The sequence below is a fragment of the Chaetura pelagica genome, unplaced genomic scaffold, assembly GCF_000747805.2.
Source record: "Chaetura pelagica isolate M959 unplaced genomic scaffold, ChaPel_1.0 scaffold40, whole genome shotgun sequence".
Classification (NCBI taxonomy): Eukaryota; Metazoa; Chordata; class Aves; order Apodiformes; family Apodidae; genus Chaetura; species Chaetura pelagica.
In genome coordinates, this window is record NW_009952160.1 from 2,470,229 (window position 1) to 2,496,444 (window position 26,216).

The 26,216-nt window shown below is 35.4% G+C and overlaps 1 protein-coding gene across 1 annotated transcript in view; it reads left to right on the forward strand.

Annotated features, from left to right (window-relative positions):
* The window catches only part of FER (fer (fps/fes related) tyrosine kinase), an 82,141-nt gene that overhangs the window by 28,198 nt on the left and 27,727 nt on the right, over positions 1-26,216 (forward strand). The window contains exons 9-11 of the mRNA XM_010007215.1: positions 594-686; positions 15,699-15,902; positions 19,581-19,703. Of these exons, the coding sequence (XP_010005517.1) occupies positions 594-686; positions 15,699-15,902; positions 19,581-19,703 (420 nt within the window). The remainder of the gene's footprint in view (positions 1-593; positions 687-15,698; positions 15,903-19,580; positions 19,704-26,216) is intronic.

A 26,216-nucleotide genomic window follows, 5' to 3' on the forward strand; every position in this document is an offset into this window, starting at 1 on the left:
GTCTAGATATGAGCACCTTGGAATTTACACTGACTTTTGTTGAACTATGGAGGTGCTTGAAGGCTATTTTCAGTATTCCAGGTACAGCCCTCTACAGAATTTAAAATCCTGATAGTAACTGCTCGTATGGTTTATGGTAGTGCCAGAAAACAAAGACATCCTATAACTTGTACCTATTACTGCTAATATTTACAAGTAGTGCATCATTAGAGAAGAACATGATAATAAAAGGGGAAAAAACCTGCCATATATTAAGTGAGGATTATGTATATTATGGATTTTTTGTTTTTACAAGGTGGGCTTTTTTTCTATTTTATGATTTCAAATCAATGTCTTAAAAAAAACAACAGGTTTTTCAGAAGAATTGAAATATCAATAATGAGCATTAGAATAATTGCACAAAGCAGTTAAGGAAATACAGATTTTTTCAGCAGTTATGTTGATGTGAGTTAGCTTAATCCCATCCATGTTGACACTTATTTCTGTACGAGTAGAGGCTCAGGCTCTATCTTTTATTTAAATAAAATCCAGGAGTCTACGATCCACATTCTGTAATAATTCAGTTATCATAATGATTTGCTTGTTTTCACTAGGACAAGAAGGACAAAGTCTCAAGATTTGACACTATACGGCATTCCATAGCTGGAATTATAAGGTCTCCAAAATCCATGTTAGGCTCATCATCGGTAAGTATTATCAATAACATAGCTTCGTTTTTCTGTTTTTACAGGCTAAGGTTTTGGTTTGGTTTGGTTTTTGTTTGTTTTGTTTGTTGGTTGTTTTGTAGTTTGGTTTTATGTTGTTTGGGTTTTTTTGGGGTTACTTTTTTTATCCCTGAAGCATCATGCATTTCCATCTACATAGTAAAAAATGATGTTACATAATGCTACAAAAATACTGCTCTCATTGATCAGCACACATCATCATATTATGACGGAAGAGTGTACCAAAACAACTTGTTGCCTAAGGAAGAGAATTTATATGTTCCTTGCAGCTCCCAGACTGATGCTATATACTGTACTATTATGTTCTGTAGTAGGTCAGATGGCCATGCATATTTTACTCATTGTTGCAGTAATAATATTCCCCCTACTTGTTATAAAGGCACCAATATATAAGCATACTATTCTTCTTACTATTGTTAGTAGTAGCACCGCTACTGCTGCTACTTCCTCAACAACTGATATTATTTAAATACTTTGGATTTATACATCTTGCTTCAATCCCCACTAAAAATGGTTATTAAGTATCTCTTTCTACTAGTTGGCTTTTGCTCAGCTGCCTTCCTGAATGGATAAACTTTCTTGTTTCTTCCGCTTTTGTATTATCTCTGTTTATTTTTATATAGAAGCTTGCAACTACTTAGAATACTTGAGTACATAATTAAGGTCTCAGATTTTACTTTAAAGCCTTCCTCCTGTGTTTTCTTGTAGTGTAGCAGGTAACCATCCCAACCCTCTCAATAGAAAAACCTGAAGTGTAAAAATCAAAACCTAAAAATAATTTTAAAAAAACCAAAACAAAAAATCCCCACAAAATAAACAAACAAACCCACAAAAAACCCCAAATGACCCCCCTGAAAGTTGTGCAGAATTTAAAAAACTTTTTAAAACTACCCCTTAATTGTGTTCCTGTCACCTGAAGCATTAGCTTAAAATAGTATTTTTCAGAAAACTTTAGAATGACTGAGCTTTCTACTTTATGCTGCAGAATTGCATCCAAGGACCCAGTAAACTTTATTTAAGTTAAGCAATATTCAGCATGTGTGGAAGACATTGCAGTTGCATGTATACAAATGTATACACACATAGGAAAACTGTACATAGTGATAAAGGAACAAAGTAAGTAATGAGCTAAAACTAAACAGGAACACATTTACTGTGAAAAATGTTAAAGTTGCATTAAGTATTTGAAAAGTAATAGGAAAAAACCTGCTAAAATATTGAAGTATCCTTAGCAATGAGCAGATTGCCACATTTTCATGATATTTGGCTTATAAACTTCTAATTTATGTGAAAATGTCACATTTCATAACAGAAGCATATTAAAATATATGTTGCTGTGACTTCTGTTCTTTGTGTAGGTGAGATGTAGCCTTCAACTTTGTGTATTTGTATGTTATACAACTTGTTAGGATTTTAAAAAATAAGAGTACTATTTGAAACTGCTTCAGATAAAAATTGGAGGAGCTTTTCTCTGCTGACAGTTACATAACTATGCTTATTGCTAGATGGATAAACATACTTTTGTTATCCATCAACAAAGGATACAAGGTGATTATTGAAGGGGCATTATAAAATAATAGCAACATACATGAAATATTTGGTTTTGCTTTTTAAGTATGCCAATGTAAAAAAGGATCTTGAAGCAGAGTATCAAAAGGACCAGTACTGATTGACTTACATAGGCTAAAAATGTGATGTTAACTACCTGTTTTTATATTATATGCTGTAAGTGTATTGAAGCTTTAAAAGTGGAGCAATATGTTGGCTCAAATGTAGTGCTATTCTAAAAATACTGTCTATATTTAATTCATGGAAGGAGTTGAATTTTATCTGTAGTGAGAGAAAATATTTTTTCCTGTGTCATCTGAAAGAAGTCATAGAGAAACTCTATCCTTGCAAAATCACTCATGAGTTTAACTTTTACTTATGTGTTGGCACTTAAATGATTGATGTGTATTTATATGTATTCAGAATGAGGAGGGAAATGGTAATATAGGGAAAAAGTGAAGTTAAACAGAAAACATAAAGGTTAGGGATTCAGCAAGCCAGTTTTCTTTAATAGAAATACAAAGTTCAGTTAAATGAGGAGAAAGAACACAGGAAACTGGACAGTTTTTTCGTACATGTAATGTGTGTGATGACTAAACTAAAGAGTCTGAATGAATTGCAGCATGAATGGCAATTTCTCCCCTTCTGCCTATTTTTTTTGGCACTGAGGCAATTGAGCTTGGCACAAATATCTGTTATTGTTTATAGGATAACTTTTCTACTTTTATTAGGAAAATAGGTATAATTAATATTGATTTCATATGATGTATTAGCATGTGAAAATGAGCCAGGTACACTGAAACTTAGACAGAATATTCTATAGGGAATTGTATCAAATTATCAACCTAAATGCATTGTTTTACTTTATCTATGTCTGTGCTCTTCTTTTACACTGGGAGAGAAAAAGTGTCTTGACAAAATGTTTTGTTTTCTTGAAGATGAAAAATAAGGAAGTACTCAAAGTCCAAGTTCAGAAAATATGTGGACGTGTAATACCAAGTATGCTATTAGTTTAACAAAATATTATACCAAATATTGTTTTATTTTTATCAACAGTGTACTAAATGGAGGAATATTATCTCATTTTTTGGAGTTAGAAATAATACAGGGGTTTTTTTGCACACCTTTTCTCTTTAATAAAGCAAGCAGCTGGGGACTGCTTCATTTTACTGTTGCTATTTCAATGGATTGATAAACAGGAAAGAGAAAAGGGGCGTTAAAGTAAGAGGACAGTAATAGGTCAATGAGAAGCATGGTAAAGTATACAAGAGCATTTCCCTCCTTGCAGAAAGAAAAGAAAGTTAAAGTATATAAGGGCACACACTCCCCAACTGTCCCTTTCCCCCCTGTTGTCCCCCTGCCTCTTCCCCCTCCCCCTGAAATAACCTATGAGCTAAATATGGTAATAAATTGATATTTAGGAAGGAAAAAGAAAAGGCATAAAAAAGGAGAGAGCTGGGAGGGAGAGCAGAAATTTGACACTGAGTTCCTTTCCTTCTGGATAATTTTGTTTATTTTTATCTTCAAGTGAAAAGAAGTCTTAGAAAAAGATTTCATGTAAACTGTTGAATCACTAAGTGATTCTGTGATTATGTATATATAGATAAGAAAGAGATCCTATCCCCCAAATTAAATTGTTAAACATTGAGGCCTAGAATGCAAACTTGTTCTTTCAGGTATCTAACTAGTCATATTAAGTTGCTTACTGATGTTTAAACTCAGTGCAGTTTAAACAGTTTAAAGAAAATAAATGGGAATTTAATTTTGTGTGAGTAGCTTTATTTCATCTATCTTCTTTAAAGACTAGCTTTTCTTGTATTTAAGCCATTTAATTCTAACTATAAAATGCAGTAGAAACATTAGCACTAAGTGGTGCAAACTGAATTGAAATAAATAATAAAAAATATTATATATCTTGCATTAATACTGTTCTTTCTGGGCTTTCAGCTATGCTTTGTTGCATATCCAGTCAGGGTAGATATTGTGTCATACAGAAAATATGTTTAAGTGAGAATTGTTCATAAAAATAATGCAATTTTAATATTTTTTAAAACAAGTAGTTACCAGTTGTTTCATAAGAGAAACCTACTTAATTATGATTGTCACATAATATATGACAAAAAGTAAAGGTAATGTAATGAAGGAGACCAACAGGAGAGGACACCTCGTGGAATTTTTATTTCCTTCTGAAGTAATAAAAACTAGTTTAACCAAATTTGAAAGAAGAGGGAAGATTGGCATTATTGTCATGAACAATGCCATAGTTAACAATATCTAAAATGCTCTTTTCTTCGTCCATAATCTTTTTCTCTGTCAAGACACGGGGCAATAGGCACAAGCTGGAACATAAGAAGTTCTATTTAAATATGAGAAAAAAAATTATATAAGATGAGGGTGATAGAACAGTGGAACAGGCTGCCCAGGGAGGTTGAGACATTGCCTTCTCTGGAGATATTCAAAACCTGCTTGGATGCAGTCCTGAGAGTAATGTGCCTTAGGGAATCCTGATTTAGGGGGGGAGTTGGACTAGATGATCTCTTAGAAGTCTCTTCCAACTCTGACGATTTCTGTGATTTCTGTGATCAGGATCCTGGACTAAATTGGACCTTTTGAGGTATCAGGAATCCACAGACAAGGGCATGTTTTATACCAGAAGCTTTAAGATGGAAGCGCTAAAGAACTACAAATATTTGGAAACAAAAAGTTCTGAGTAAATTCCTTTTATTCAGTCTACTCAATCACATCCTGATAGTCTGAGTTATTGTAAATATTTTAGGCTAGGTAAGTAATCTTAATTGAAGTATCTCCCCAGAAAGTCTATATGTGCAGATGACACCATAGCCATAGCTTCACCATGTTACATTTTTACCTTCTATGCACCAATGGAGTGTTTCTGTTCTCTTTCCCCACGCCCATAAGGGAAATATCATCCTTGATGATATGAAGAAAAACCTATTTTTCATCAGGGTGGAGCAGTAGGAGAGGTTGATTTAGAATCTGTTTGATCATTCTTCATTGAGGTGTTTGTGTTGTTATCTAAAGTGCAGTTCAGTAGGCTTGACTGGGACACATTGACATACCTGTTCAACTCACAATGCAGTATGTGCTGCGATATTTTCTTCAGAGCGTTACCACTCTGCCAGTGAGCATTTCTCTGATCTCTGGCGCTAACAGTTTTGAATGACATGTAGCTTACGTAGGGGCTTGTCTGCCTAGCCATTACAAATAAAACTGAAGTGGGCATTGAAGGCTCTGTAAAGGCATGAGGAAAACAAAGGGCTAATTGGTGACAGCCAACACAGCTTCACCAAAGGCAAATCCTGCCTGACTGACTTGGTGGTCTTCTACAGTGGTGTCATGCCATTGGTGGACAAAGGAAGAGCAACTGGTGTCATCAGCCTGCACCTGTGCAAAGGTTTTGCCACTGTCCTGCACCACCTCCTGGTATTGAAACTGGAATGATACAAATTTGATGGGTGGACCACTCGCTGTGTAAGGAACTGGCTGGATGGTTGCACTCAAAGAATTGTGATCAAAGCCTCGATGTCCAGATGGGGAGGCCTGTGATGAGTGATGTTTCCGAAGGATTGGTACTTGACTCGATTTAACATCTTCGTTGGTAACATGGACAGTAGCAGTGAGTGTATCCTCAGCAAGTTTGCCAAAGGGAGGGATGCCATTCAGAGGGACCTTGGCAGGCTCAAGAGGTGGGCTTATATAAACTGTGTGAAGTTCAACAAGGCCAAGTACAAGGTCCTGTACCTGGGTCGGAGCAATTCCAAGTACAAATACAGGCTGGGTGGCAAATGGGTCAAAAACATCCCAGAGGAGAAGGACTTGGTGATGGTGGTGGACAAGAAGCTAAACATCAGCCAGCAATGTGCAGCCCAGAAAACCAACTATATCCTAGGCTGCATCAAAAGAATTGTGGCCAGCAGGGTGAGGGAGATGATTTTTTCCCTTTACTTGGCTCTCATGAGACCCCACCTGGTGTACTGTGTCCAGTTCCGGAGCCCCCAACATAGGAAGGACATGGAGCTCCTGGAGGCACTCTGGAGGAGAGCCACGAAGATGATCTGAGGGCTGAAGCACCTTTCCTATGAAGACAGGCTGAGAGACCTGAGTGAGATGGTGTCAAAGGCCTTATCAAAGCCCAGGCAGACAATGTCCACAGCCATCCCCTCATCCAATAGGCAGGTCACATGGGCATAGAAAGAGACCAGGTTGGTAAAGTAAGACTTCCCTTTCATAAACCCCTGCTGGCTGGCCCTGGTACCCTGGCTGCCCAGCACTTGCTGTGTGAGCTCACTCAGGATGAGCCTCTCGATGACCTTTTGTGGTACTCAGGTCAGGCTGACAGGCCTGTAGTTCCCTGGATCCTCCTTCTGGCTCTTCTTGTAGATGGGCATCACATTACCCAGCCTCCAGTCATCTGTAGTTCCCTGGATCCTCCTTCTGGCTCTTCTTGTAGATGGGCATCACATTACCCAGCCTCCAGTCATCTGGGATCTCCCTTGTTGACCAGGATTGTTGATAAATGATGGAGAGAGGCTAAGCGAGCTCCCCCATCAGCTCCCTCAGTGCTCTAGGGTGCATTACATCAGGCCCCATAAACTTGTGCATGTCTAGGTGGAGAAGCAGATCATTAACTACATCCTTCTGGATTATAGGGGGGTTGTTCATCTCTCCATCCATATCCTCCATATCAGGAGGGTGAACACCCTGGAGGTAACTGGTCTGACTATTAAAGACAGAGGCAAAGAAAGCTTTAAGTATCTTAGCCTTTTCCTCATCCTGGGTTGCATTGTTTCCCCCTCATCCCTTAATGACATCATTAAGTATGAGATCACTATTTTGTCCGGATACTGATACCATTGTAGTCAGTGGGACTAGGGGAGCTTTTCCTGTGCAGATCAGAAATAATGCACTGAAAACAGTTACTGCTTTGTGCCTTTCTGAAATGTGGCTTGGCTCCCTAGCTGGAATGTGAGCATAGTTTATGGTCCTTAAGCTGTCTGCACTGTAAAAATCATTCATGCATTTTGCAAAATGTAGCTAGAGATTCTTCATTTGTGGTGTTGCATTATTAGCTTGTATAACTGTCTTTCACCAGATTTTTCCTGTGTTAAAATTCCCCTTTTTTGATGGCTCTCTCAAATATAGGTCAGCAAGGATGACTGCTTCTTTTTATTAGATCAGTGTTTTTAATAATTTTTTTTTTTAGTCCTTAAGTAGCATTTATCAGTTTGAAGAGTTAGATGTTAACTTTTTAAAAAGTTAAGATATCTACTGACCACCTAAAACTTTTCCTCAACCATTCACTTGAGGAAGTGCTATTACAGAGTATTGTCATTGTTAACAAGTGTCAAAACTGCTGTCTGCATACTTTTTGTGGAAAATAAGAGTGTATGAAAACTTTGGTACATAGAATTTATTTTCTGCACTAATGTCCATCTTTGGTGGAGCAAAACTGATCAGTTCATTTTTTATCACAATTTAGTAAAACAGAGTTTTCCAAAAGCAGCATAATGTGTGTATTTAAAATAAATTAATTTCTTCCTTTACCTTATCAAGAATTTTTTTCTAACTCATATTTTGATTTTTTACTTGAAAGAGGGATGACGAAATCAATATGTGCGTGTGTATATGCATGTATATAGCCACTTGAAAAGCACATTTTACATTGAGGAATACATTGCTTCAAATGACATCTGTAGTGTTGATCTGGATTACAACTCTGAGGCAGCAGTTCTAGTATTACTGTATTTCTATTTTCTTCTGAAGAATCTGGGTCATACACGCCTGAAACTATTTAAACTGGATGCATACAGTAACGAAGTACAGAATAAAACTAGCCTCTTTGCATCAAAAGTGCTGCTAAGAATTGCTAACTTTGAAGGATTTGTGGATTCACGTGTATTTCTAACTAATAAAGCATGTGCTTTTCATGGCCATTTGAAAAACTGTCATGTTTAGATGATGGAATGAAAATTCCTCACAGTTTGTTTGCTTTGCATGTTCCGTGGTTTCTTAACATTGTTTTTTCACTAACATATTTTGAGCTTTTCTTTGTTTTTAATTTATGGTTATATTCTTGAAAAGTCAAGTCACATTCGTGACATCTCACTGATTCACTGATTGCTTATTCAACTGTTGTTAGTATACATGGCTGTGAAACCATAAATCTTAATTTCTACACTAAAAATATCTGTCTTAGGAAGACTAAAATATTTGGAAATAGAGTATTTGAAGAAATTTAATACATTCCCACTACATTTGTATACTCTTACCTTGCATCCATTCTTGAATGTTGTTTTGGTCACTTCTTGCCTGGAACAGTGGCAGTAATTAATTCACTGCTCTTTGGCTTTTATGTTACTTGTTTTTCTTGAGTGGCGGCACAGCCTGTGGGTTGAGCAGTCCTGGCAGATGATGACTTTGATGAGCAGCTAGTTCATCATCTTGGTTTTTTGAATGATAAGCTGCCAGAGGCTGTGAGAAGTTGTACTTTTTCTTGCCTTTGTGAAGACTAGGTACTGCAGTACAACTAGGAGCACTCAGTATATTCTTCCATTGAAAATTCCCAAGCATACATAGAATTATAGCAAAAGAGGCCTTGTGTGTATATTCAGAGGTCTTTTACCATGATGGGGCAATAACAAGCAAGGAGGACAATCATGTTATGACCAGGTACTTCCTTGCCAGCTGTAGCAAGTTCTTTACAGACTGAAATTTGATAATTTTTTATTATTTGAACCTACTAAGTGATAGCATTATTGATATCACAGTGCTTTTGAAATCAATGAAACAATTAATATCTGTACACACCAGTCTGAGGATTTTGTGAATTGAGATGTCTTAGGATTTAGTGGTGTGCAGATAGATTCGTTAAGCAAAGCAGGATTTCCTTACTCAATTTCAGGGGCCTCTCTATCTGCCTTGCAAAGCTTTTGTCAGGCTACTTTTTGCTTCCACAAGATAACCTGTCGCTAATTAGAATGAGGTTATTGATGTGTGGTTTCTCTGATTTAGGTTTAAATACTTTGCAAATACTAACTGAAATATCTTGGATGTTTCTGAGAGTGATTTACAAGAAATAACATCAGTGTGTCAGTGTTAAAAATAGATTTTTATATTTTTTGAAAGATTCTTTAATAAATTTTGAAAGATTGATTTTGAGAGATGATGGTTAAGTCAGAAATTAAGAAATATGCAGTCTAGATATGAGCACCTTGGAATTTACACTGACTTTTGTTGAACTATGGAGGTGCTTGAAGGCTATTTTCAGTATTCCAGGTACAGCCCTCTACAGAATTTAAAATCCTGATAGTAACTGCTCGTATGGTTTATGGTAGTGCCAGAAAACAAAGACATCCTATAACTTGTACCTATTACTGCTAATATTTACAAGTAGTGCATCATTAGAGAAGAACATGATAATAAAAGGGGAAAAAACCTGCCATATATTAAGTGAGGATTATGTATATTATGGATTTTTTGTTTTTACAAGGTGGGCTTTTTTTCTATTTTATGATTTCAAATCAATGTCTTAAAAAAAACAACAGGTTTTTCAGAAGAATTGAAATATCAATAATGAGCATTAGAATAATTGCACAAAGCAGTTAAGGAAATACAGATTTTTTCAGCAGTTATGTTGATGTGAGTTAGCTTAATCCCATCCATGTTGACACTTATTTCTGTACGAGTAGAGGCTCAGGCTCTATCTTTTATTTAAATAAAATCCAGGAGTCTACGATCCACATTCTGTAATAATTCAGTTATCATAATGATTTGCTTGTTTTCACTAGGACAAGAAGGACAAAGTCTCAAGATTTGACACTATACGGCATTCCATAGCTGGAATTATAAGGTCTCCAAAATCCATGTTAGGCTCATCATCGGTAAGTATTATCAATAACATAGCTTCGTTTTTCTGTTTTTACAGGCTAAGGTTTTGGTTTGGTTTGGTTTTTGTTTGTTTTGTTTGTTGGTTGTTTTGTAGTTTGGTTTTATGTTGTTTGGGTTTTTTTGGGGTTACTTTTTTTATCCCTGAAGCATCATGCATTTCCATCTACATAGTAAAAAATGATGTTACATAATGCTACAAAAATACTGCTCTCATTGATCAGCACACATCATCATATTATGACGGAAGAGTGTACCAAAACAACTTGTTGCCTAAGGAAGAGAATTTATATGTTCCTTGCAGCTCCCAGACTGATGCTATATACTGTACTATTATGTTCTGTAGTAGGTCAGATGGCCATGCATATTTTACTCATTGTTGCAGTAATAATATTCCCCCTACTTGTTATAAAGGCACCAATATATAAGCATACTATTCTTCTTACTATTGTTAGTAGTAGCACCGCTACTGCTGCTACTTCCTCAACAACTGATATTATTTAAATACTTTGGATTTATACATCTTGCTTCAATCCCCACTAAAAATGGTTATTAAGTATCTCTTTCTACTAGTTGGCTTTTGCTCAGCTGCCTTCCTGAATGGATAAACTTTCTTGTTTCTTCCGCTTTTGTATTATCTCTGTTTATTTTTATATAGAAGCTTGCAACTACTTAGAATACTTGAGTACATAATTAAGGTCTCAGATTTTACTTTAAAGCCTTCCTCCTGTGTTTTCTTGTAGTGTAGCAGGTAACCATCCCAACCCTCTCAATAGAAAAACCTGAAGTGTAAAAATCAAAACCTAAAAATAATTTTAAAAAAACCAAAACAAAAAATCCCCACAAAATAAACAAACAAACCCACAAAAAACCCCAAATGACCCCCCTGAAAGTTGTGCAGAATTTAAAAAACTTTTTAAAACTACCCCTTAATTGTGTTCCTGTCACCTGAAGCATTAGCTTAAAATAGTATTTTTCAGAAAACTTTAGAATGACTGAGCTTTCTACTTTATGCTGCAGAATTGCATCCAAGGACCCAGTAAACTTTATTTAAGTTAAGCAATATTCAGCATGTGTGGAAGACATTGCAGTTGCATGTATACAAATGTATACACACATAGGAAAACTGTACATAGTGATAAAGGAACAAAGTAAGTAATGAGCTAAAACTAAACAGGAACACATTTACTGTGAAAAATGTTAAAGTTGCATTAAGTATTTGAAAAGTAATAGGAAAAAACCTGCTAAAATATTGAAGTATCCTTAGCAATGAGCAGATTGCCACATTTTCATGATATTTGGCTTATAAACTTCTAATTTATGTGAAAATGTCACATTTCATAACAGAAGCATATTAAAATATATGTTGCTGTGACTTCTGTTCTTTGTGTAGGTGAGATGTAGCCTTCAACTTTGTGTATTTGTATGTTATACAACTTGTTAGGATTTTAAAAAATAAGAGTACTATTTGAAACTGCTTCAGATAAAAATTGGAGGAGCTTTTCTCTGCTGACAGTTACATAACTATGCTTATTGCTAGATGGATAAACATACTTTTGTTATCCATCAACAAAGGATACAAGGTGATTATTGAAGGGGCATTATAAAATAATAGCAACATACATGAAATATTTGGTTTTGCTTTTTAAGTATGCCAATGTAAAAAAGGATCTTGAAGCAGAGTATCAAAAGGACCAGTACTGATTGACTTACATAGGCTAAAAATGTGATGTTAACTACCTGTTTTTATATTATATGCTGTAAGTGTATTGAAGCTTTAAAAGTGGAGCAATATGTTGGCTCAAATGTAGTGCTATTCTAAAAATACTGTCTATATTTAATTCATGGAAGGAGTTGAATTTTATCTGTAGTGAGAGAAAATATTTTTTCCTGTGTCATCTGAAAGAAGTCATAGAGAAACTCTATCCTTGCAAAATCACTCATGAGTTTAACTTTTACTTATGTGTTGGCACTTAAATGATTGATGTGTATTTATATGTATTCAGAATGAGGAGGGAAATGGTAATATAGGGAAAAAGTGAAGTTAAACAGAAAACATAAAGGTTAGGGATTCAGCAAGCCAGTTTTCTTTAATAGAAATACAAAGTTCAGTTAAATGAGGAGAAAGAACACAGGAAACTGGACAGTTTTTTCGTACATGTAATGTGTGTGATGACTAAACTAAAGAGTCTGAATGAATTGCAGCATGAATGGCAATTTCTCCCCTTCTGCCTATTTTTTTTGGCACTGAGGCAATTGAGCTTGGCACAAATATCTGTTATTGTTTATAGGATAACTTTTCTACTTTTATTAGGAAAATAGGTATAATTAATATTGATTTCATATGATGTATTAGCATGTGAAAATGAGCCAGGTACACTGAAACTTAGACAGAATATTCTATAGGGAATTGTATCAAATTATCAACCTAAATGCATTGTTTTACTTTATCTATGTCTGTGCTCTTCTTTTACACTGGGAGAGAAAAAGTGTCTTGACAAAATGTTTTGTTTTCTTGAAGATGAAAAATAAGGAAGTACTCAAAGTCCAAGTTCAGAAAATATGTGGACGTGTAATACCAAGTATGCTATTAGTTTAACAAAATATTATACCAAATATTGTTTTATTTTTATCAACAGTGTACTAAATGGAGGAATATTATCTCATTTTTTGGAGTTAGAAATAATACAGGGGTTTTTTTGCACACCTTTTCTCTTTAATAAAGCAAGCAGCTGGGGACTGCTTCATTTTACTGTTGCTATTTCAATGGATTGATAAACAGGAAAGAGAAAAGGGGCGTTAAAGTAAGAGGACAGTAATAGGTCAATGAGAAGCATGGTAAAGTATACAAGAGCATTTCCCTCCTTGCAGAAAGAAAAGAAAGTTAAAGTATATAAGGGCACACACTCCCCAACTGTCCCTTTCCCCCCTGTTGTCCCCCTGCCTCTTCCCCCTCCCCCTGAAATAACCTATGAGCTAAATATGGTAATAAATTGATATTTAGGAAGGAAAAAGAAAAGGCATAAAAAAGGAGAGAGCTGGGAGGGAGAGCAGAAATTTGACACTGAGTTCCTTTCCTTCTGGATAATTTTGTTTATTTTTATCTTCAAGTGAAAAGAAGTCTTAGAAAAAGATTTCATGTAAACTGTTGAATCACTAAGTGATTCTGTGATTATGTATATATAGATAAGAAAGAGATCCTATCCCCCAAATTAAATTGTTAAACATTGAGGCCTAGAATGCAAACTTGTTCTTTCAGGTATCTAACTAGTCATATTAAGTTGCTTACTGATGTTTAAACTCAGTGCAGTTTAAACAGTTTAAAGAAAATAAATGGGAATTTAATTTTGTGTGAGTAGCTTTATTTCATCTATCTTCTTTAAAGACTAGCTTTTCTTGTATTTAAGCCATTTAATTCTAACTATAAAATGCAGTAGAAACATTAGCACTAAGTGGTGCAAACTGAATTGAAATAAATAATAAAAAATATTATATATCTTGCATTAATACTGTTCTTTCTGGGCTTTCAGCTATGCTTTGTTGCATATCCAGTCAGGGTAGATATTGTGTCATACAGAAAATATGTTTAAGTGAGAATTGTTCATAAAAATAATGCAATTTTAATATTTTTTAAAACAAGTAGTTACCAGTTGTTTCATAAGAGAAACCTACTTAATTATGATTGTCACATAATATATGACAAAAAGTAAAGGTAATGTAATGAAGGAGACCAACAGGAGAGGACACCTCGTGGAATTTTTATTTCCTTCTGAAGTAATAAAAACTAGTTTAACCAAATTTGAAAGAAGAGGGAAGATTGGCATTATTGTCATGAACAATGCCATAGTTAACAATATCTAAAATGCTCTTTTCTTCGTCCATAATCTTTTTCTCTGTCAAGACACGGGGCAATAGGCACAAGCTGGAACATAAGAAGTTCTATTTAAATATGAGAAAAAAAATTATATAAGATGAGGGTGATAGAACAGTGGAACAGGCTGCCCAGGGAGGTTGAGACATTGCCTTCTCTGGAGATATTCAAAACCTGCTTGGATGCAGTCCTGAGAGTAATGTGCCTTAGGGAATCCTGATTTAGGGGGGGAGTTGGACTAGATGATCTCTTAGAAGTCTCTTCCAACTCTGACGATTTCTGTGATTTCTGTGATCAGGATCCTGGACTAAATTGGACCTTTTGAGGTATCAGGAATCCACAGACAAGGGCATGTTTTATACCAGAAGCTTTAAGATGGAAGCGCTAAAGAACTACAAATATTTGGAAACAAAAAGTTCTGAGTAAATTCCTTTTATTCAGTCTACTCAATCACATCCTGATAGTCTGAGTTATTGTAAATATTTTAGGCTAGGTAAGTAATCTTAATTGAAGTATCTCCCCAGAAAGTCTATATGTGCAGATGACACCATAGCCATAGCTTCACCATGTTACATTTTTACCTTCTATGCACCAATGGAGTGTTTCTGTTCTCTTTCCCCACGCCCATAAGGGAAATATCATCCTTGATGATATGAAGAAAAACCTATTTTTCATCAGGGTGGAGCAGTAGGAGAGGTTGATTTAGAATCTGTTTGATCATTCTTCATTGAGGTGTTTGTGTTGTTATCTAAAGTGCAGTTCAGTAGGCTTGACTGGGACACATTGACATACCTGTTCAACTCACAATGCAGTATGTGCTGCGATATTTTCTTCAGAGCGTTACCACTCTGCCAGTGAGCATTTCTCTGATCTCTGGCGCTAACAGTTTTGAATGACATGTAGCTTACGTAGGGGCTTGTCTGCCTAGCCATTACAAATAAATCTGAAGTGGTCATTGAAAAAAACAGTTTTCCATAGTGTTTTCTTAAAGAGTGTAAGCTTGATAAAAGTAATACGTGAATTTGCCTTTCATTTATAGCCAATAAAAATAGTTTCTTGCAGTTTTTGTGCTTTCAGAAACACTATGCTAAAGTTCATAAACACAATACACCACAATGTATATTCTGTGCTACAGTATAAATGCTAGGAAAATTGTCTCATAGAGTTATTTGTTCATCTAGGTTTGTCTCATAGAGTTGATTTGTTGATGCAACTGGTAAATTATGTAAAAACAATTTATCCAATTCAAATGTTTTGTGTAAATCAGTTACTTATGTTTTTATATCTGAGAAGTTTCTGTCTGAATAAATATGGCTTATTTTGAATTCTTGTTAGCAGCACATCAAAATACATGAGAAAGAGTTGGTTCATATGGCTTAGGAAAAGCAGCAGACCAAATGAAAAATATTAAATAGTTTTATGGATGTTTCTATAAACTTATACTTTTTATATATTCATTCTTTAAGTAGTAGAAAATAAAGTGATCAGTATGTCTTTTTTGTAAATGTACATCCTTGGTTTTGTTTGTTAGCAGAAATATATGTTTAGATACAGAAATAGAAATTATTGTTTACCATGCTTTTAATTTAAAAGTAAAGTCCAAAAAATGTACTGTTATAATAACATTTTTCTTCAATGATTTTCCCAAGTTCTTTGATGTAATATCAACCACTGAGAAACCATTGGCTGAGCAAGACTGGTATCACGGTGCAATTCCAAGAATAGAAGCCCAGGAGCTATTAAAACAGCAAGGAGACTTCTTGGTGCGAGAGAGCCACGGGAAACCCGGTGAATATGTCCTTTCTGTGTTTTCAGATGGACAACGGAGGCACTTTATCATACAATATGCTGATGTACGTCTCTGATATAGTACTGAATATTCAAATGTTAGGAAGTTTATAAATTCAGCAAAGCAATTTATGATCTACATAATTTACTGTGGAAAACAGCTTTAGCTTTTATATGAATATACGAAGGCTGTGGGAAATATATACATCAGTGCTGTAATCAGGGCAAAATGTGATTTTGGGGAAAAAAAAAAAAGAAGTATGGGGTTATTCAACATCTTTTATATGTAAAAGATACTTCTGTAAATGTTTTAAAATTAAGAACTTGTCACTACTGATCTATGCATGTACGTTTTAAACTGAATTTTAAACCCATTTTCATATTTGGTGCTAATTAGGCTACTTTTAATTCAGACTGTTAAGATTCCATTGCATCTTCCTATAAATGGAAATATAAATGGAGAAGAAACTAACTTGTGCAGGCATCTGTAAAGTTGGAAATTGAAGTGCCCACTGTGCTGGAGATGCTTATGTTCTTTTTAGCTCTATAGATACTGTTTTGTTCAGTATGACACAAACTCTTATGGATGTTGCACAGCATACATCATCATATATGATTCCCTTGTTGCTGTAACTTGAGAAAAATTGGTCATTTTAAACGGAATGTTAATTTTGTGCCCTTGCCCAGTGTATTTCTTTTTATTTGTAATGCATTACTTGGCTTTCTTTTATGTATGTATTTTTCTTTTTACGTTTCAGAATTTCAGGCTCTTTCAAAATATGAAAGTTCTCATAACATTACTAGAAACTCTCCTTGAAGTATGACATAGCAGGAAATAATTCTTAGTTATGATTCAGTAATGCTGCGAAAAATATTTCAGTCTCTTGTAAGAAAGTCTGTCATATACACACAAATACACATTTATTAACAGAACAATGTTTACACTGAGGCAATTTCCTCATCTGAATCCCCAGCTGATGCAGCATACGTGGGAGAAATCAATATCGTGTACCTAGTTTATTTATTTTTATATGAGAGGCTGTGATACTTTTCAAGCAGAAGTTAGAAGGCTGCTGTAGGATTAATGATTATAGACAGTTGTCCAGCTGGAGGTTTCATTAATTTTCTCCCAGAGTTTTCCTTGTAGAAGTGAACCTCTAAATAAAGTCAGTGTTTATTTCATTTTCATTTTATGGCCTTAAAGTATTTTGATGTGTCAAAGTGCTGAATGAGAAAATAAGAGCAATAAAATTATCTGTGCTTGACACAGCGTCTTACAAGATGCTTGGAGCTCTTTGATCCCAACCCAGCAGAAAGAAATGTACATCATACACTGGTGTGGTTAAAATAATTCTGTGTAAATCATTGTATGTGGCAAATAGATCTTCAAAAAACATAGCTGGGACTTTCAAGTCAGGTAAAATAGAGGGGATTTTAGTAAGTATAACTTTGAAACCACACCTACCTGAAAGCAGACTCTTTTTAGGACTTGTTTTTAAATAAATAAATAAATGCAAGCTATCTTCATTTACATAATTTCACTACTTTCTCTTTGGAATTACATTTGAAATGTAAGATTAATACTGTTTAATATTGCATAGGTTGGATAGTCCAAGCATAATCAGGTCACTAAATTTTTATGGTTGTACATTTAGTAATAAGTTTATCTGCTCTTAGGATTAATTTGTGGTATATTTTCTTGGCAGTAATGGAATTTAATGCAGGACTCCATATGCACTTTTATGGGGTGATTTTTCAGCATTTATTGTGAAAAAAACCCCAAACAACCCAACTGTAAAAAGGGACAAATCCTATTAAGATCTAAAAAGGAGTTAGCAGATGTTGGGTCTATTATGTTCATATGACAAGAAGGATTGTATGCATGCACATTTTGGTAGGGAAGTTTGAGGGAGTTTAGGGCAAGGGATGTGTTTGTTTACAATGGTATGAACAATGTGGAATCAGGTCACTGTGACTGGTCAAGTCTCATGTTTGGGTCATTGACAGGTCTCTATATGGATACCAGATGTGGTCCATATAAAATTTTATTCTGAATTGAATACTGAACATCATAGTGGACATATGCTTGTTTTAATGGTAATCCTTAATCGTATAAGTGTTTTCTCTCTAGTTTTATTATAATTTTAAAGTCTAATCTTAATAAAACTATGAATGTGATAAATTAGTCATTGTTCAGCATTAAATATAAAAAATCACTGTTGTCATTCAAGGCTACTGTTATTTTTCACTCCTGCTATTTGAGGCTGCAGTATTTTGAAATTCTTGTTTAATTGTGATCTTAGTAACGGTCAGGATCCTGTGTAAATAGATAGAATGAAAATAACTCAGTCTGCCCTGAAGATTTTACATAAATGCCAGTAGCCAGGGGTGTGGCTGCATCTGAGATCAGGAAGTAGTAGACCATACTGGTTATTGTGTCAGGGAGACTCTTAGGACATTGGATTTTTCAGATCGTCAGCACAGAAATATGAAAAAGCTTATTTGAAAGGAATGGGAGCTAGTGTTGCTCATCAATCAAAGCTGTGTCACTATTTAATGAGTGAATGAAGTTAAACAACAAAAGTATTCAGAGTATGAAAGTATTTTTATGACAGAGAACCAGGAATGTTAAAAAAGGTGACTTAACCAGGCTGTCTTTACTAGCAGAGATGGTCATTTCAGGAAGTTAATGCTTTAATCGCAAAGGAAGATAAGCTTACAACGAATTCTGCAAGGAATTTAGCCCTGGGAACTAGAAGGAGAAAGTCTACTTGCCCAGTTGTTTAAAGAAACTTGAATCACTGTCTGTGCTTGGTTTTTTTTAATTGCACTACTTATTTATTGTTACCATTGTCAGGCTGACTTGTGGCATTTCCTCTCATCGGGGAAGACTTCATTAACTGTAGATTCTGAGTCTTGCGTAGGCCCGATACTTTATTCTGTTTCCCAGTCAGCAGAGGATGAAATAAACACTTCTTTACTGGATTTTATTTTTCCTCTATCAAGTCTATGGGCAAAGAAAAGCAATGAAAATACAATTTTTCCTTAAACACCTGAAAGAATTTTGCTAAGAAAATGTTACACGCTTCTAAGAAAATACCAAAGATTTAATTGTTTCCATTGTGTACAATTGTGTATATAAAAAAAAAATATTTTTTGTGAAGCAGAGAGGGGGAATTTTATCTTGCCCAACTTCTTTATAGATTATACTGTTTACTTGCCATTTTTTAGCTGCTGTGGACTCTTCTGATATATACTCCTTATTATAGACCAATCATGTATCTTATACTCTGTGCCAGGCATTTATTAATTTTATCAAACATTACAAATGCAGGAATATATGAATAAGATAGGTAACCTATTTCCTATTTATTTTATTGTCAGTTGTTTATTTTTAATTTGTTTTCTGTAATTCTTAGAACTTCTAGGTAATTATGAAGTTAGTGTTTTTTCTGGTTTCAAATATTTTTATTTCTTTTATTTCACTCTGTCAGAGTTCTAGGTTTAACTGTCTTATCTCTTTAAATTGAGAGTTTCAATAGTTATTTTAACATACTGCCTTAAATGAGTGATACAGTAATTTTGCATGTATTAATTTATCATCTTCCTAACTATAATTCAGTAGAAATTAACATTTCTCTGTTTTTGTTACTATAGAGGGAAGCTTGGTGATACACTTGTGCAGTTTCTTTTTTGAAATATTGCCTACAGAAAAACAATTATTTCCTTTTACCTCCATACAGAATCAGTATCGTTTTGAAGGAACTGGGTTTCCAGCTATTCCTCAGCTCATAGAACATCATTACACGACAAAGCAAGTTATTACAAAGAAATCAGGTGTTGTTCTGCTGAATCCTGTTGTTAAGGTAATGTATGTATTCCAAGAACTCTATTTAATTGAAAATAATTTGGTGGGGACTGTATAATTATTTAAAATATGTTCCTTTGCAAGTTCTCGGAGGATTTTTCATTCTTGCATGTCTAGTAACTCTCTTTTTCTGAACCTTTTCTATCTTCTCTGTTCTTGGCAACATATACTTTTAAAATAATGCTCTGTCTGGATTCTTATTATAAAGTCTTTACTGTTTCAAGGAGTGGCATTCAGCATCTCACAAAATATCTTCCTACTTTTCTTTTTGCTTTTCTATTTACATTTCACTACTAAGTAGTTGAAAATAGTAATTCCTTGCCCATAAAGTTGTCACAATTTTTTTTTAATAAAATGGTATTCTTTAAGTGGCAAAGTTCTCATGAAATCTGGAACAGTTATGACAATTCCCTTTTGTCTCTGTTTTATGTCTCGGATATGAACACACAGAAAAAGGTATTGTCATTCTAACATCATTGCAAATTTGAATTAAATGTTCCTTTTTTAAGCCATAAGCTATTGTAGAAAATCTTTCAGGAGGGAAACAAGGAGGGGTGGAATTACTAAACTATCTCACTCTTCAGAAAACTTGAGTCTCCCACTACTACTACTTCCAGTAGTTTTGCACTTAGTGGATATTTCATTCATAAGCCAACTCTTTTCCACTTAAATCTTTGCATTTTAACTATGACTAACACATTTGTTCTTGATTATTTTATTTTTTTTAAAGGTAAGTTTCAAGCATGTATAAGGCACCTTCTCTGTGCTTTAATATAAATAATAGGACACATACCAATTTATATTTGTTAGTTTCTTATTCCAGGGTCCTAATTCTTTCCTGCTAAGAATCCTAAAAAATTAAAGCATATTCCATTTCTGAAGATGAATGTGATTTTTCACTCCTGTCTGTACTTACCTATTGTATATAATTATTTATATTTTAAAAAATGGGAATTTGTCAATGCACATTTTAGGTTTATGTCTTGCTGATTACCAAACTGACACTTTATTGGATGTAATATTCCTTAAATGTATTGTTGAACTTAGGAAAAAAAATAGGACATTAGTTTTGAAGAGTGAATAATTGTATTTTGGTGTAAACAGCTTAAGCTAAAAATAAAGAGCTTTCAAACTGAAAATTTAATGAAACTTTTTTTATTTGTTTGCAATTTTTTGTATTTTATAATACCATATTTGTATTAGAATTTTAATGCTCTGTAGCCTGGCTTTTTTTCTGCTTTTGTATAATGCACAAACTATGAGAGCAGCCCTGATTTAGAAAATTTAAAGCTATAGTCCAGTTATGTTATAAAATACGAAATGAAACAGAACTTATTCTTCATTATTCTCAGTTAAGGTTAAACAGGAAGACAGCATCTGGAAAACAATCTTTTATTTTTCTGTTGTTTACTTTGATGACAAGAAGTTTCTATGTTCCTGACATTTTTGTTTCATTTTGCTACCGTTTTTAAATAAAGTTGTTTAATTTTATGTATAGTTTTGTATAATTATGTATAGTCAAAGAATTTTTCTAGTACCTGTAGTATGGAAGAAATTTAGTTCCAAATTACTTTCCTGACCATGTCTCAAGTATTGTACTTGAACTCCTAGTCTTTGAGGTGTAAATGCAGTGAGTCTTCCCAGGACCTGAATCCATACAACTACCAGCACATTCAAACCTCCTTACAAAGTGATGGAGGACAAAGACCTTTTAACTTTTCTAGAATCACTAGATGCGAAGTCAGTTTTTTTGTTCTTCTTCTTTTCAGGGGGAAAATGAAGTGGGCCCACTCCTCTCTGCACTGGTTGACCTGAGTTAGTATAAACTAAAGTTTGTAAAAAGAGTAGTGTTTCCTCTGGGATCAGGCTAGTTTTATGGCTCAGTTGGTAGCTCATTTGAGCTGTCATGAAAAAGCACTTCAATTACTCAGGTTTCCCAGAGTGCTGCAAGGAATTGGTGTCTATCCATAATTGCAACCACACAGACTCCATTTATTTTGTCATATGACTTGTTTTGTGCTGGTGTGCTTCCATCTTAATATACAAGAGTATTTCCTTTTGGGTTGACGAAGTCTTCAACTTCTATTCTGTTAGATTATGTGAAGTAGTGGAAGGCATGTCCATGGTAATACTGACTGTTAGTGCAAAGAAGAGGATTGACTGACAAGAAACTTTATCATATGGGCTTTTCTAAATATACATGTTATGTAAGTTTTCAAGAATTTATGAAATATGGTCTATGTCTGATAGCTGTTTGCTCTTTATTTAAGCTAAAACCACTGTGTAGTGTACTCAGTGCTTTACAGCCAGCAATTTGAACCCAGTAAGAGTATTGAAAAGGGTGTTAACCAGATAATTTAAATTGTTTTAGTGCAGCTGCTTAAAAAATATTAATACTGTTTTGTTTTGTAATAGCTTTTGGTCTAGGCTATGATTTTATAATGATTTTAATTCTTCTAGCTGGTAAAAACTAATTGTTTGAAAAAAGTATTTCTGAACTAAGAAAAAAACTGTTGTGAGCTTTACTTTATAATTTGCATTGAGCTCTGGCTTTCAGAAGGGGAAGTGGAGGCATAATGTGGGCCCACTTCAGAAGGAAACTGGAGACCTGGCCATGCAAGACATAGAGAAGGCTGTAGAGCTCAATGACTCTTATGCCTCATTCTTCACCAGCAAAGGCTCTGGTCACATCATCCAAGTTAGAGAAGGCAAAGGCATGGACTGTGAAAAGGACGATCTCCTCACTGTAGGAGAAGAGGTTTGTGACCATATGAAGGACCTGAAGGTGCCTAAGTCCAATGGGACCTGAATGGGAATTGATCCATGGCACCTGAAGGAACTGGCCAATGAAGTTGCAAAGCCTCTATCCATCCTATTTGAAAAGTCTTGGCAGTCTGGCAAAGTTCCCACTGACTGGAAAAGTGGAAACATAATCTCCATTTTAAAGAAGAAAAACAGAAAACCCAGGGAGCCATAAACCAGTCAGTCTAACCTCATGAACAGTGAAGTTACAGCATCGGTGGGCAAAGGAAGTGCATTGACCTGGAACTTTGCAGTGCTTTTGACACTGTCCTTCATGACATCCTGGTATTGAAACTGGAGCGGTACGGGTTCAATGGATGGACCACTCATTGGATGGATGGTCACACTCAAAGACTGGTGATCAATAGCTTGATGTCCAGGTGGAGATGTGTGACAAATGGTGTTCTCCAAAGGTCAGTTGTGGGACCAGTGCTGCTTAATATCTTTGTCAGCAACATGGACAGTGGCATTGAATGCACCCTCACCAAGTTTGCTGATGACACCAAGCTGTGTAGTGAGGTTGACATGCAAGAAGGGAGGGATGCCATCCAGAGGGAACTTGACAGGCTTCATGCAAACTGCATGAAGGTCGACAAGGCCAAGTGCAAGGTTCTGCGTCTGGGTCAGGACAATCCCAAGCACAAATACAGGCTGGGTGGAGAATGGATTGAAAACAGTTTGGACGAGAAGGATTTGAGGGTCATGGTGGATGAGAAGTTCAACATCAGCCAGCAATGTGTGCTTGCAGCCCAGAAAGCCAACCATGTCCTGGGCTGCATCAAAAGAAATGTGCCAGTACATAAAGAGAGGTAATTCTCTTGGCTCTCATGAGACGCTACCTGGTATACTGTGTCCAGTTCCGGAGCCCCCAACATATGAAGGACATGGAGCTCCTGGAGAGAGTGCAGAGGAAGGTCACAAAGATGATTGGAGGGCTGGAGCGCCTCTACCTGAGGACAGGCTGAGAGAGTTGGTGTTGACTAGCCTGGAGAAGAGAAGTCTCTAGAGAGACCTCATAACACCCCTCCAGTATGTGAAGGGGATGTAGAGGAAAGCTGGGGAGGGACTTTCTACAAGGGCTTATAGTGAGAGGACAGGGAGTAATGGAGTAAAACTGAAGGGATATTTACATTAGATGATAGGAAGGAATTTTTTAGTGTGAGGGTGATAAGACAGTAGAACAGGTTGTCCAAGGAATGTGTGGAAGCCCCATTCCTGAAGTGTTCAAGGCCAGGTTGGATGGGACTCTGGGTAATTTGATCTAGTGGGAGATGTCCCTGCCCATGCAGAGGGGTTGGAACTAGATGAAATTTAAGTTCCCTTCCAACCCAAACCATTTTATGATATGATTTTAAGTTACTTGCAGAAATAGTAAATGCGTTCTGACACCTAGTGTTGAGGGTATTTTATGTATCATGTGCTATTATCAGAATATCTTTGATAATTTCCTTGAAAATTTATCTACATCTTGCAAAGACTTTTTTGGTTTTTCATATTTTAGCTGCAAAGCATTCTTCAGTGTTCCATGCAATCTTTAATCTTTTTATGCAAAGTGCTGTCCCTGTAATAACTTATTTAGAAAGTGGAAGATAAATAGGGCAGAACTTCACAGGAAAAAAAAAAAAAAAGCTGTCTGGTCTGCTTTTGCTTTTCTTCCTTCCCACAATTATTCATACTCCTTTACCAAACTAGTAAAATTAGTGTTCACCCTCTGTGACATTGCCCTTGAAAGGAATACTCTTAATTGTGTCGCAAACGGCCTTTCCCATTCAGCGTAGACCAAATCTGCCTGCTTGGAATTTTAATGATATTGTAATTATAGAATTTAAATTAGAAAAACTGAAGGCATTAAAAAGATATCTGCAAGTTATTCCTTTAGTGGAAAAATCTCTCATATTTATTTATGATCTTTTAGAAAAAATGCATCTTATGTTCTTAAATTTATTATTGATGGAATAACTGATATGTGAAGCACCTGAGTAACCTCAATGTGTACCCAAGGACTTTTATTAGTAGAAATAATGTAACTGTATTAAATGTACTTTAGCTTTCTTACATCTCTGACCTCATGTTGTGAAGGTTTTTAAGTTTTCTGAGATGCATTTTTTAAATTTATGAAATCTGTATAAAGTTGTGGATATACTTCAGTTTGAGTAGTAGAAATAAGAATCCTCAAGGAAATAGGGAATACAATTTTTAATTGGCTATATATGCAACAGTATTTTCTCTTTGATCAGAAATACACCTTTGAAGCAAATCTGCTTAGGATGTTATGTTTTACTAGTGTTATTGTAGTCCTAGTTTTTAGGTCCTCTGTAAAAAATTCAAATTATGAGCTCATGTAAAAAAACCCCAACAAACCTGCTACTTTATCTGATGAGTTAGGCAATGTATTCACTGCCTGCAACTTTCCATTTGGAAATTCTGGATCTGTTTTGATATGACATGCTCCTGCATGTGATACAGCATCAAACATTTTCTGCATATGGGAAAATGATGAACTGAAAATAACATTGAGTGAGATGAATGAAAGTGTTAAAAGGAAAAAAATATATATTTCATAGTAGTGGTTATAATGTCAATTAATAAGTTTGCAAATAACATGAGACTTCTATGCAGCTCTGATGGTATCTTGCAAGATATGAGTATGTTAGTGAGTTAGACATGGAAAGAAATTCAGAATAAATACAAATCTTAACTGTGAAGATAGATTCTTTTAATGAAAATACACCGAAAAATCTGATGTGACTCTTACATTTCAGTCACTTAACCAGTTTCAGACGTATTTCTATTTAGAAGTCTTTGAGCTCAGCATTCAAGACAGAAAGCATAAAGAATCTATCTGCTCCATGTTTCAGCTTCTTACTAGTCTCAGAGAACTAATATGATGTCCTTCAGCAATTAGTTAGCATACACTTAGCCATGCAAAGCTAACCAGAAGGTATTTTCCTGGTTTTTATCCCCTTAGTATTGGTTGGTTTTGCAGTTGTTCTGTTTGTTTTTGTTTTATTTAGCAAAAACAAGCTGAAGTTCACCGTTTTAGACAACATAGATGCTTGTGGTGCAGGCAGCATAGAATCATAGAGTCACAAAATCACTTAGGTTGGAACAGACCTTTAAGATTCTCTAGTCCAACCATTAACCCTATTCTACCAAGTCCAGCACTAGGCCATATTCCCAAGTGCCATATCTAGGTGGCTTTTAAACACATCTAGGGATGGTGACTCAACCAGCTCTCACGGCAGCCTGTTCCAATGTCTGACAACCCTCTCAGTGAAAAAGTTCTTCATAATATCTAATCCAAACCTCCCCTGGCACAGCTTGAGACCATCTCCTCTTGTTCTATCATCAGTCACTTGTGAGAAGAGACCAGCGCCTACCTCTTTACAACATCCTTTCAGGTAGTTGTAGAAGGCAGTGAGGTCAGCCTCCTTTTCTTCAGATTAAATAGCCCCAGTTCCCTCAGCTGCTCCTCATAAGACTTGTTCTCAGGGTCCTTCACCAGCTTCAGTGCCCTTCTTTGGACACACTTCAGCACCTGGATGGCCTTCCTGTTTTTAGGTGCCCAAAACTGGGCACAGTATTTGAGGTGTAGCCTCACCAGTGCCAAGTACAGAGGGACGATCACCTCCCTGGTCCTGCTTGCCACACTATTTCTGATACAGGCCAGGATGCCATTGGCCTTCTTGGCCACCTGAGCACACTGCTG